General features: G+C 36.5%; 1 protein-coding gene and 1 long non-coding RNA gene across 4 annotated transcripts in view; both read right to left on the bottom strand.

The window, feature by feature from the left end:
- Positions 1 to 14,148, bottom strand: part of GALNT1 (polypeptide N-acetylgalactosaminyltransferase 1) — a 92,797-nt gene that overhangs the window by 19,116 nt on the left and 59,533 nt on the right. For all 3 annotated transcript variants that reach the window (XM_055706052.1, XM_055706055.1, XM_055706053.1), the window contains one exon: positions 4,971 to 5,137. In XM_055706052.1, the coding sequence (XP_055562027.1) occupies positions 4,971 to 5,137 (167 nt within the window). The remainder of the gene's footprint in view (positions 1 to 4,970; positions 5,138 to 14,148) is intronic.
- Positions 8,371 to 13,742, bottom strand: LOC129735719 (uncharacterized). Its single transcript, XR_008731548.1, has 3 exons — positions 13,562 to 13,742; positions 12,341 to 12,443; positions 8,371 to 8,609 (listed from the first exon to the last, which is right to left on the bottom strand). It is a non-coding gene; the product is annotated as an uncharacterized LOC129735719 (long non-coding RNA).

Here is a 14,148-nt window from a genome sequence, read left to right as displayed (position 1 = left end):
GCTGACCTGAGGGTGATTACCATTCCTTACCACTGCTCTGGATGAATGAGTTCTAATTGCCTCCTCATTTTTTTCTGTGCATTGTTGGACTGTCACAAAAACCCACAGAAATAAGTTCTGACAGATCTTGCAAGCTGAACTGTGCTAAAAGAGCATAAAAGGTTGATAGATCTTAAATATTTGTCTCCAGAGAAACTCACAGCAAGTTAATTCTTATTTTGCATATTAACAGAGACTCATAAATAAACGTTTATTAGTACAAACCAAGTGTACACGTCTGAACATCTTGCAGGCCTTTTGGGGTCGAGCACAGACAGATCATTTGGCTGAGGCTGTAGCAAACAATCTCAAATCTTTACAGTGTAGCTTTCCAAAGCCATGCATTACAAAGAACTAATGATAATGTTTATAGTTTTAATGTATATGGCTTCCATGACATACACAAAGAGAATAAAACGGCAAAACATTCTCTCTATGCTAACCATCTCACGAGCATGTCACACAGATCAGCATGTTCCTCTGCACATTTCAGGTGTAGTTCCAATAAGCTTTCTAAGTAGTTCTAACTACTTAAAGCTGAATGAATATAGGCTGTTACATTGGTCCTTGAACACAGAGTTACATTAACAGAATGGTAAAATTCTACCAGGAGGAAGAGAGGAAGAGACACGTTTCAATAATACAACTGCAGCCATTCAAGAACTAGCATAAAACAAAGTTGCATTACAGAAAACCATGGGTCAACATATTTAATATAAAATCCTAAGTCCTACCTACATTTTCTCAGTAAGGTATTTCAAATTTCAATTTATCTTTTCAAGTAGTTTTCAATTTTTTTTTCTCTAAGAAACAATCACAGATGTATGCAGTGTTTTCACTACGGTGGGAAGAGGTTTAAGATCAGTCCTTCTCCCATGTTTAACAGCGTCCATAAAAATATTCTGATTGAACACCTTGTTCAAAACTTCAGAAGTTTTCTTTTCCCAGAAGCAAAACACTGTGACAGACATTCAGTAACCGTGCCCTTAAAATATTACTATAGTTTCAGTAAAATAAGCAAAAAGGTAAAGCTTGACATTTCATCCCTACAAAAGCATGGAAGATAACTCGAGCATCAAGATTTCTGGTGCTCCTATACTAGCACCAGTTAGGGTTAAATGCTCAAATCTAAGTAGCTATTTTCCTTCCAGAGCACTGCTTCTTAGAGCAATACACATCCCTCACAAACTGCTTCCTTAGTTCAAGTAGCAAGAGGCTAGAGTTTTGGACTAGTCATACATCCAGAAACTGGTAATAGTTTCTTGTGAGGCAAGACTTGCTTTTTATTTTTACAAAAAAGTATTTGAAAAGTCTTCTAATGCAATAAATGTTTGGTCTATAGGAGATGCCAGAATCAAGCAGGAGAGATTATTTTCTATACAACCCTATTAGTCATATTTATACTAAAACTTGTATTAAACACTGGAATGAAAAGTTTTGTGCATTACAGAGTCAGTTGTTTACAAGTCATTCAGGATGACAGCTGCGTAAATTTTTAGCATTGCCTTCTATGCCTCAGAGTAAGGTTTGATAATATTAAAAAAAAATTACAAATCCACAAATACTTTTACTTGGGAAAAATAATAATTCATGTATTTTCAGAGGTATAACTTCACTTTCATTTAACTCTTTCTGCTGGATATTCCTTTCAAACTTTTTCCGTATCAAAAGGACGCATAATGCTACCCATGACTATGGACAGTTTAAAGAGTATCTTCTATGGCAGTAGCACAACTATGAAAGCCAAAAAAGTAAATCTATTCAGTTCAAGTCAAGTAAGTGCATAAATTGAAAAACACCTTGCCAGTTCTATTAATCACATCTATATGAATATAAATGAAAAATCTGGTTTCAAACAATTTCTTTTTTAAATTAAACTATACCAAAACACTCATTTTATCACATACAAGCATCCAAACACAGTTTTCAGAAATGTGAATACTTTTACAAGACATTATTGGCAGGAATTTAGTTTTGGTTAGGTTGCCTTGATCTGTATCTGTATAACCAACTTCTGTGAGTGTATTCTAGCCCGATGCAATCTGCCTACCATGCCTGGCCATTCAGTGCTGACCTAGTTTTAAGTACTGACTAATCCTGATTTCTCCTGTTAACTTTTTTTAACTAGTTAACAAAGATCAATACTTAAAAACGAAACATGCAATTCTGATCAGTAACTAGCGAAAAATGTTACAGATATATCTTGTTTCTGTGTGTGTGATGTTATTATGCAAATTCATTCTTCTAAGAGCATGACACTAACAGGTACAAAGTATGCTTCAGGCAGACTGAATGCCTACTTTATTCCAATTAAATTGACTCCGGTGCTAGAATTCAAAATAGCCTACTTAGGCTGAACATTATATTTTTTTCTGGAAAAGTCTGCTGGTTTAGTTCAACACAAAAAGAACACAAGTACATATACTAAACTTCATATCCTTTTGTTTTACTTAATCTAAAAGCATGCTTGCTGCAACAATAACAAGGTTTTGAAAAACAAAACAGGACTTTCAGTAATCATTGAAAATAACTACAAATAGAAGGTGCTTGAATGATCTGAAATGAAGAACACAGATTTCAAATTGAAACAGGTTCAATAATACCACCAAAAAAAGTCTGAAATGCTGTATCTTTCAGCCTGGAATTAAGTTCCCTTCCTTCTATTACCTAACCCAAACCCAGAAACAGTTATTTAGAGAAAGCCACATGGTTTTTTTCACTGGACTACAATTCTACTTCATAATGAGGACATGGCTGCTGCTATGTTAAACATTTTTCCTAAAACGGAAATTGAAGAGGTAAAGCAAAAGTCAGATAACGTCTACATTATTTTACTCTTAGCTTGCTCTTTATTTCTAGTTCATATTGAAAGCTGACCTGTAAAAATTAATCATTAGCACTGATCTGAATTAGTGCCAAGGACTGTTTTCATAAATGAAACAGACAACACTTGCAATAAACTTTGTTTTCCTAACAAGAGTCTGCACACAAAAGCTAACCAAAACAAATGTATTGTCTCTGTTCCATTAAGGAAGCATATACCTGTACAATAACCAGGTATAGGCACCCAGAACCCAACTATCAGGATCTGTGTTAAAAAGAGGATTGTTCCCTGGGAACAACTTCAAAAAAAGTGAGCAGTTTCACATGCATTAGAACCAAAGAAATGTGGAAATTTTATATAAAGGTTGAAAAAACACAAGAAATTGAGGGATGCAATTACAAATTCCCCACAAGTGAAAACAGTGAAAATTTGACCTTGTGCCTTTCTAAAAGCAAAAGTCAATCACACCTCTCACCTAATCTGGAACACATTTGTATGGCAGCCTTGCCCTTTGCATGGGCATTCCTCCTCTGCTGCCAGAATGTAATTGTGTTTAAGGCCTCTGTCCCTTCTTCCAAATTGCACTGAAATTGGCTGAAGCAGTTAAAGTTAGTATCAGGTAAGAAAGAAAAAGCAAGCAAGGTGCCCAAGAGAGGAAAGGAACACAGACTGATAAGAGTGCAAACACAATCTGAATGCACAAGCTATTCATCCTTAGGAAAACACGTTGGTCAGGTCTCAGTTTAGCTGATACTACCTTTCTTTTAGTCTACTCAGGTGCTCCACCACCAGCTAGCTGTACTTTAGACCTACATAGTTTGGATATGCTACGGCATCATACGTACACACAACCTGAAGAAGTTCATTATACTTTCTACCAAATTAGATATGAAGTGCAAAAATCCCCTCTTCTTCAGCTACAAAAACTCCTGTTAATGGTTACTAACTATCATAAAACCTCCTGTTAACCACTGCAATCCATATGCCATTCTGCTACTTAGACCATAAGATCAGGAATCTAACGTCTCTCTTTGTACATATGTGTCTAAACAACATCTCTTGTTCGAACAACAGTCAGCCACTTTACTCTGAAGTTGGAATTACCATAAGCAGTAGAATATGGATTTTGCATGACTGGAATCAAAAGTATCAGGCAGACACGTCAGCATGCTGGGCATAAACACCTTCCCTGACTAAAGCATGGGAATTCCTGCTGCGACAAGTAACAGCCTACAACTGGTGGCTGCTAAGACATTTTCTGGTGGCTTACTAGCTATTAGTCCTAGTAAAAAACTTTCAGCGTAGAAAGATAGAAAAATAGGTGATTCAATACAAAAATATAGAAACGTTTTAGATTAAAAATCAACATAATACCCTCTCATGTCCATTTACAAACACAAGGAAAAAGAATATCCCTCAAGTTATACTTTATAATCCCTACCACCGAAGATTAAGCAAGAACAAGCCAAATACCAACTATTAACCAAAATTAAATATAAATTATTGTCTAGAAAATAATTATTTCCACTGTATTGTAATTCACAAAAAAAATACTAAAAGAGTAGAATCTAAATAAATCAGCTTCAAGTTTTTTCTATTAATTTCATTACACATGGAACATTTCATTCTGTAGCACTAGTAAAAAGCAGAATCTCTTACAGCATAGAAGTTGAGTTTCAACTTCCCTTGAACTGAATAATCAAAATTAATCCCTCTGAACACCAAGCTTAACAGTGGTAGTGACAGTGAATTTGGACATGTGTGACAAGCAGGCCTATTTACTATTATTCACCAGGTGATTCAGGTATTAAATGCCCTCAAGCTTTAGGAATGCGTTTAAACACAAAACATGAAAACTGTAATAGGATAATCCCACTAGCAAACACAAGCTCTACAGAGTCAACAGAAACATAACCAGATAAACTTACACTAGTTTTCAGCAGAGAATGATCCACCTGTATTTCAAAATGGGCATCGCTCACTCTGCCTTCCCCTGCCCCAGCTACTGTGTTACTGTCTCTTGCTGAGGAGAGCTAAGCCCGTAGAAGTCAGTCTCAGGTTTTGAAGTAAAAAGAGCAGCAAGCTAAAGCATCAACGTTATCATTACCTCTTTCACTGGCATCATCGACAAGGACAATTTCTTCCAGCATGTGTCGTGGTGACCGGTTTATCACACTATGAACAGTTCGTAGGAGTGTGCTCCAAGCCTCATTGTGAAAAACAATGACAACACTTGTAGTGGGAAGGTTGTCTACGTACACCTTTGTTTTACACCTATAAACAAAAATAAGGCACATATTTGTAAAGGCCAAGCCTTCAGTTAGAACTGCAATGTTTAGGTTTATTTCTGGGTATCAATACTAACATTCATGACATAGCAATTGTATGTGAAATATGACAAAGGAGCAAATGGTGCACAGATTTATATTTTTACCTAAAAAACATCCTGACTTTTATGTATACTTCTATGTATTCCTACCACTAAAAAGGGGGAACATCAATTCAATAACCAATTCTAGAAATGAGAGAGACATCCATACTGCTAACACACAGAGATGATAGCAGATTATTTGTTTCCACTACCCATGTTTTTTGAAGAGTAGCATGTCCAGACACACTAATCCAAGCCCCTGATTTAGGCTTGCATTCCATCAGAGGACAAGGGAGAAACCCTAGTACTGTAATGGGGACAGAGGGGGAATGGAGAGAGACACATAAGAAATGGCAAACAAACTAGGAAGTAAATGCAGTAAAAACACAATAAAAAAAAACCCCAAATAATAATTAAAAGAGGTAAAGAATTCTAGACACAGCTGATGATTGGAAAAAGCCAAGACTACATGCATGCTACCTATAAAACCAGTGAGTTAAGTACATTTCATAATTTAACGTGTTTATATTACATGAAGAGGTTAGGGGTTTTTTGGGGTTTTTTTTTCTCCTCATTGTATACATGTTGGAAGTACTATAAAAGTTCATCAAATTAAAAGAGAATTACGTTCACACTCCAAAGTTCGCGTGGAAGACCATAGCTTTAGCTCTTCTAACAGCATATGTAGGGTATTTGTGCAAAATATGACATGCACTCCAAGTAACTCCACATGCTGCCAATATTTTACACTCTGCAACACTATTTTAACACAAGTGATATTTTCATTATCTCGTAGAAAAATCAATACGCTGTACATAAAGTACTCTTAACAATTCTGATAATACAATTCTGCTCAAAAAAATAACCATGCAAATTTAAGTGTTCCCCCCACAGATCTGTTCCTCCTTCATATTCAAAATTACACACAGAAACTTACATAAGATTTGATGGTGCTAAATCCTGTAAGAATCAAAGCTAGAGAGATACATGCAGATCTCAAACACAAGGAAAACACTGAAGCAGAAGAAGAAATATACTCAGTGGAGCTTCGTTCCAACAAAAAAGCTTTTATTAGATCCCAAATTATTGAGTTGATTCACTGTAATGTAACCTGATCTAAACACTGTTAAAATGCATTAACAAGTATTCATGACTATCCCCTGAACAGCAGTGCTGTCTGAGAGCTTAAGAAATACCTAGTGAATATTCTTTGCCCTGAACATACAAAAATAATACTGAAGAAACAGCCTGCCAATACAGGATCATGGTGTCAGCATCTAATCCCACCCCACCCAGTGACACCAGGAACGTCAAACAGCCAAAACCAGGGGTTTTGCAAAAACCAGGAACAGCCAAAACTGGGGTCCCAAAATGAGTATTTTATTTGCTGGATAACTTGGTTATCCAGAGCTCTTCTAAGTGAGAGCAGCTCTCATAATACATAGGCATTTCAGCTCTGATGTGGTGACAAAAGCCCAGTGTACCCAGAGATCCCAGAAAAGATAAGTCCAGGTACAATTGAAGAAATACCTGGATGAGCTTCTGTGGAATCATGTTTCATTTCTAAGAACTGAAGCAGTAGGATCAGGCACTGTCTTCAATATTATACTTACTTATTATAAAATTATGGCCAAATTTAATTATTCACCACACTGAAGTGAACAGCATAAAATCTTTAAGAAAAGGAGCCATACATCCTTATATTTTCCAATTGAATTAATGTGTAAAAAAAAACCTTGCAAAGCATGCCGACTGATAATGTTATTTCTGTGGTATCACTTTAATACCTTTTCAGAAAAATGCTATGAATTTCAGATGAGAAATTCAATGACAAGCCAAATAATTTTTCATTTGTCACTTTTTCAGCCTATTTTGCTACTTTAAAATCGAATTCTAAATGTTTTATTCCTTCTGCTGCGTTGTTCCTTACACCAGAAAATAAGTGTCTGATTGTAGACCTTCAGCTACAGTACTAATACAAATCCACCAATTGTTCCTCTACTTTTTGGCAGAATAAATGTAAAAAAGTTGTGAGAAACCTGTTACCAGTTCTCTGTAAAAAGCAATAACAATGTGTCATTCATCAGGAGTATCCTGCTGCAGTGGCCACAGGATCTACCATCGCAATATGAAATCTTGCACCTCCAGCCTCGCATTGTTTAACAGTTTTACAGAAGATTTGATTTTACTGAGCTCAAATCAATGAATTGGTATAATAAAAGCCAGCCAAGTGATCAGAGACTACCATGTTTATGAACGATTACAGTCTGAAGCATAAATATAACAAAACATTTGAGATCTGTCTTTGAAGGGGAACTTATTAGCAATATGAGAAAACCAGGTATTTTTTGGGACACACTTTCCCCCTGCAAGGCATTCTCACTGCCCTGTCCTGCAGAAGGTGAACATTCTCCTTTCCATAACAAGACTTGCCTATTCTCACCCACAGAGATCAACCCCTTCTGGGGTAAAAACTTGTACCTGGGGTAAAAAGTGACCCTGGACTGGTTTGTTTACCAATATGTAAAAGGCTGCCATGCATAACACAAGGGTGTTTCTGGCTTGGAATTTTTTAATGCTATTCTTAATAAAGTGTTTGGTGTGAAGTTATTCTAAAAAGACTCATTGATGCAGGCAGGATAAAGGAAAGAATTAATAGCATGATACCTGATTTATAATACTCCTTTCACTTGCCTTTCTGTATATAACTTTTAGCCGTATTTGTACAATTTTTTGTGAACGCATATGAATAAACCCTCTTGTTTTTCATTTTGACAACACTTACATACACTCCTTCCCACCCTCAGGAATGTATGGCTGCAGAACATAAACCAAGCAAAATGGAACAGCTGATAACTGTGATCAGAGCATTAGCCTTCTACGTAAACCTGTTTTATCCTTACTAACAAACATTTAAATTAAGAATCCTTTTTGTCTTTCATTTGAAAACAAATTACACCAGACAGGGATTACTATAGAATTTAAAATAAAGCATTAGTTTCAACCAACAGTTACGCAACATTAGTAGCGGAATATAACCATGAGGGGTATGACACATAGGGTATGAATTAAGGACAATTTGAATTTTAATGAACTACTAATACATTATGTTCCTTTTCTTGGATCATGCCTCAAACAGTTTTAAAATTGAGTGCATAATATTAGGAAGGCATACCATCTCCAGTAATTTAATGAAGACTCCAAACGGCAGCTGAGCATGTCTACTTCATATGGAATGCATCATCCTTTCCTTAACCTATGGCATTCACCATGCAAACTCTCGGCTAATGTGATTCCATACATTATTTAGATTGTGGAAACTCCCCAAAAATGTCAGACATTTTAAATGCAAGCAGAGACTTACTGCCCTATTACCTAAAGACACAGAAAAAGAATAGGCCAGATTGTTAAAATATGATCAAAACAAAAAGCCTAGTTAGTCTACATTTCTTAATGTACACATTCCAATGCTCAAATCAGTAATACTTTATTTCATAGCAAGTCTCCGTCTCATGCACTTAAATCCCCACCTTCAGCTGCATTAGCCTTGTATTCTTCCCTGTTTGATTTCTTGCTTCCATGTAATTAGGAAATGAAGTGGAAAATTAATTAGGAAATAAAATTAAAGTTATCCAAGATCTTTAATACCCCATCAAAATCAGATTTGAGAAAAAAATTGAGTTTACAAACGATACTTTAAAAAGTTGTTGTGCAAAGGAACAGGACTATAAAGACATAACTCTCCTCCAACCTCTGTTAAGATGTTAATAACATTCTTCACAGAATGTCACTTTTTTGCAATTTAGCATCATATATTCAGAATACTTTGGCCTAGTTCCTTATAGCTACACGGTTACTCCTAGGTCCACACCTCCCCAAAAGCACAAGGCAATGTAACAGGTCCAAATCCATCATAATTTGAATTTCAGATCAATGGACTAAAGGCAAAGGAAGGACAGATTTTAGCATATATGTGTATAACATTCCTAAAGAAGAACAGTGACAGCAAAATAAGTACAAGTTGTTGTCCTTAATACCCTGTAGCCTGATTTCAAATTTTAAATCCATTACAGAAGTTCTTAAAATGGGAGGTCAAAAGCAGCTCTGGGTTGTGTTATGCTTCTCTGTTACCACGACTTTTTGTGCAGGTGTTAATTGAATCATATAGAAGCTCTGCATGTTGTAGATGGGGAGACATTCAGGGGAAAAAATAATCTCAGAATTTTATTCAGTGGACTATGTATAGCTATTTGAAAACTACCTGATGCTACTCCAAATGCACCTGAAAAGCCTCTGAAGAAACTGCTTTCCTACTTTCTCTTTCACCCCAGGGTACAAATAGCCCACAGAAGAAATGACAGAAATAACAAGAAGAGACATCAAGTAAGGCAATTCTTTCCAAATAAAATTAAACCATTAAATCTCATAGTTTAACTGCTGCTGCAGCACAGTCGTGCACAGAAAGACAACTCCTCATACTGTGTTTTCTGCAACACCACAACCACGTACTTTCAACCCTCCTCCACATCTGGCCAAACTGGAAGCCTCTCTTCTCTCATGCCAGTGAGGGAATGAGAAAAACATACTTCACCACCGCAGGGACAGAAGAAATCTACCAGGCAATCTTACAAGATCCTTCATTTGAATTCCTCAGAAGGTGAAATACTTCTGATACCTATCAGCTCTGCTCAGTGCCCTACTCGGAGATCAATAAGGCTTACGTGCTCTAGCCACCAGCACCCAAGATGCACAGATGCTGGGAACTTGGGACACCACCCTTCGCTATGCCAATGCCTCCTCTTTCAGCTTACTGTTGGCACTTTTACAAACACTTCAAATATTATCTTAAAAAGGTGCAACTGTGCAGCCATCTTACTACAGAACAGCACTTGGCATTTTATCAATGTTATGAAATTGTATTTGTGGATCAATTTACTTAGAAATTATCCCTAAAACCCAAAATTGAGTGTTACATGTGCAATATTGTCATATCTTGAAAGACAAATATTTAAATGTTAGCAGTGATCTGTTTGCACACTCTTCCAAGTCATGCTAAATCATTTCTGAAATTAATATAATAAAATGGGATTTAATGTCCTGATAGCTCTTAAACACTTTTGTTTCACAGGCTAAAGAACCATACACCCCCAAAAACAGCTATAAACAGGGCAGAGGTCTTGTAGGAAATCAAGTATACACTTTCATAATGCTATGCAGTGAGACACAATGAGGAAAACCTCATTCACTGAGGTGAACAATGGAACGTGAAAAAAAAATCTAGATGATTTTCTAGAAAGATGATGTCATCATTATATTCTGTATTAGAAATAAATGCTAAATTTCTAAATACTGTAGTGCACGTCTCTGTTCTTTCTGATGCCACCAACAGGTTATTGTCTATGAAAGAGCAATGAGAGGACAAGTAACATCAGAGTATTTTTTTAAAATAAGGAATTTTCAAAATGAGGCCACTTATGCTTACCTAATCACAAAATTCAATAGACTCAGACACTACCTGAACCCTGACTTGCTATACCTGATAGCAAGTTTATTCCCAGATTCCACCACTTTTTCACAGAAACAAGGCATGACCAGTAATTTCCAGTGGCTCAAAAACATCAACAGCAGTAAAACACGTATGCGATCCTTGTTTTCTAGCCCAGCGCACACAGCCCAGAGCACTCTGATAAAGGACAGAGATGGAACACAAGCAAAAGTGTCTCCTGTGCACTAGGCAGCTCAGTTGGGAAATCCCAGCGGAGCTCAGACCGGAGTTCGTATGTGCAGTAGGATAATGCAGTGCCAATGTATTTTTGAAAGCTGTGCTGGCAACAGATTGGGGCAGGGAGGAAGATATATTTCGTCATCTTACAAAATTAGTACAATGCCTTATCTTGCACACTACAAACAAGAGTTATAAATAAAAGCTGCAGTTATAAATAAACTGTATCCCAGAACTTAAATGTGACAAAGGAATAATCTGTGTCTTGCTAAAAATCAGGTTAGAGTTGAAGTTCTGAGGAAACGATACACAGCACAGCCCCCGTAATAAATGTGTTTAATATTACCAATGCAGTACAAACAGCATACTCTTTAGTATTAAAATATACTGGAGTATCTGGGATGTAAGCATCAGTATTCTTAGACTTGAAAACACACATTTATTTTCTATTGAGGTTACCAAAGTTAATGCCAAATCAATAGAGAGAAAATCAGGAAGTCTGAGCTCCTCTCATGAAACGCCAGGCTTTAATTACTGATATCTGATGAATATTGCTGCAGCGCCATAAAATGTCAGTACTCCATTGTTTACCTGTCCATTTTCCATAAGTTATAGCCTGCAATGAAGTTAATGTAACAAAGCTGAGGCACAGCTATGCCCAACACAGAATCTCCTCTCTACTGAAGTAATGAATGAAAACGGCTTTGAAACAAGACCGAGAGTCACCCCGAAGCTGCTGAGACTGACCTACATTTCCACCAGAAGGTAACGCCCTGTGGCAGGGGTAGCACAGAAAGTGTCAAAACACTACAGCAAGAACCACCAGCACTTAAGTCAAGTAGTGTGTTTCTGGTGAACACTGACTTAGTCTTTCCTGGATATGAGCAGCAGCATCCTGATATCGTTATGAACAAGGGTGTTAATAAATCTGCTTGTGACATAAACTTTAACAATACCTCAAGCTCTCAAATCGAAGACAATCCAGCTGGATAATGATCTAATTTTCACACAGAAGCAACATGGCTAAAAGCAATACTTCTCAGAAGTATTCTGAGAAAGATGGAATCACTGACTGTCATAACATGCCAAACCACTTCTCACTACACAGACTCTGCATACAACCACAGTTTTAACTTGTGGCCGCACAAAGAGAAAGCGCTACAGGTAAGGTTGCAATAAAACTTCATGCTAACCCTGAAGCTGCTTCGTCCAATCAAATCGGAACAAGTTGGTTTAGAAAGGTCTTCATTTCTATAATTTGTATCACAACTCCAATTAATCTTTCTAAGCAGGTGACTTGAATGCAGGCAAATCCTTTATTCTTACTTAAACATTTCCATCCAGCCTGCTTAGTGTCTCCCTTCAACAGTGTTACATAATTTACCTGACATCAAGAGTATGATATTTTCCTTTCTTCTGATCTCAAAGATTTGGATATAAGAAAGGTCGCATTATCTCATGAGTCAAGTAGAAATCTTCTTTAGACCCTGGAAACAAAATCCAAAATGGTCCTTAAAACCATCGTGGTTACAGAATTCAAGCAGAATTTCACAAAAATAATAAGCTGCAGTTGGCTGTTTTCCTTATCCTGAAAGTGATCACAGGAAAGAACCTCTTGACAGAAGCAAAACCAATTCTGTCCTCAAAGCCTGAAATTGAACCTTAAGTCCTCTAGACAAATTATTTTCCATACTTGACCTATCAATTTTTAAAAAGTTCAGGATATGGCTGCTCATCCAAAATGGAAAACACTCATAACTAAGAATGAGATTGCCAAGTGTTTGCATGTATATACAGACACACATATGGATATTATGTATGTATATATATATGTATGTTGATATATAACCAAAAAAACCCCACCCCAAACCAGTTTACAGGAAGCAAGCTGATTTTAAAGTGACTTTTTTCCCCTCTAAACTTTCTCTAGGAAAAAGATTTATAGGTAATTTCTTCCAGCTAACTCATTAAGTCAACACGAACAAGAACATTTCCAAATGTTGACTCTACAGTGGGTCAGCAACAAGCTATATGCACCACAAAAGCCAGATGAAAAAATATTCCTGCTTGAAAGAACCGTAAAGTCTTTAATGCCTCACATGCTTCAGACTTTGAGCATGACATTGCTGAAAGTTACATTACTAGTCATCAGATTAGCAGATTTCCTTTACAGGTGCCAGGTTAATTAACAGTCTAGAATTCTAGCCTGTACCAAAACATTGAATAAACTTCTGAAGTCTTTCACCACCTATGTTGGCAACTTGCTCTTTTTTATTATCTTTTATGTCACTATGACCTGAGCTAAATGAATACCAAAAGTTCACAAAGCATATCACAATTTATGGAGCTATTTAAATCCCCATGATCTTATGGGGATTTAAAAAAAAAAAAAAAAAAGGAAAAAAAAGAAAAAAGTGTGTCTTAATACACACAGGGTTTTTTCCCCCCATGTTTCACCTAATCTGGTGCAACTGCAAACTGCTGCCAAAAACAACAATCCCACTTTAGACCATTACAGTTTTGTCCCATCCCCTTCTTTACACCAGATCTGGTAATCACAGAGCTGCTGTGTGTTGCCTCAGTTTGCTGATTCAACAAAACATACTTTTTTCTCCTCTTTGGTGTGCAATCCTCCATCCAGCCAGTGAATGCCAAGGCCACACAATCATCAGATCAGTATGAACAGAAGCAGTGAGAACACTTTGTTTGGCTGCAGTCCACCAGATTATATGTAGTATAAAACTGCCCCCTTAGCTATTCTCCTGAATTAAAATAATTAAAAGCAAAAAGAACACACTTTCAGAACCCTCACAGAATAAATACTTTAAGTGCTGCCATTTAAAAACCCCATAAAATGTCACACATCTGAGTTGTAAGAGCATATGTAGCCTTACTAGTTTTACTATGAGTACATTTACTCAAACTATTTTCCTCACACAGGGATTGTGTAAATTTTATGAATGTGTTCTATTACAATTTAACTGTAGTATCCTAAGATATACAGCAAATCAGTTTGTTCTGAGAAGTTAAAAATCCAAATTCCAGTGTATCTCACACGTACAATTCAGGTTTAAAAACAACATATTTTTAAAGTACATGTATGAAAACCAGATCACAGTCCCATAACTGAAAAGCATTATATTGTATCATATAATTAACAGTGCCTAAACCTAAACCTAAATATGGTTCTTT

The sequence above is a fragment of the Falco cherrug genome, chromosome 3 (genome assembly GCF_023634085.1).
Source record: "Falco cherrug isolate bFalChe1 chromosome 3, bFalChe1.pri, whole genome shotgun sequence".
Taxonomy (NCBI): Eukaryota; Metazoa; Chordata; class Aves; order Falconiformes; family Falconidae; genus Falco; species Falco cherrug.
This window is presented reverse-complemented; position numbering and strand designations above follow the sequence as displayed.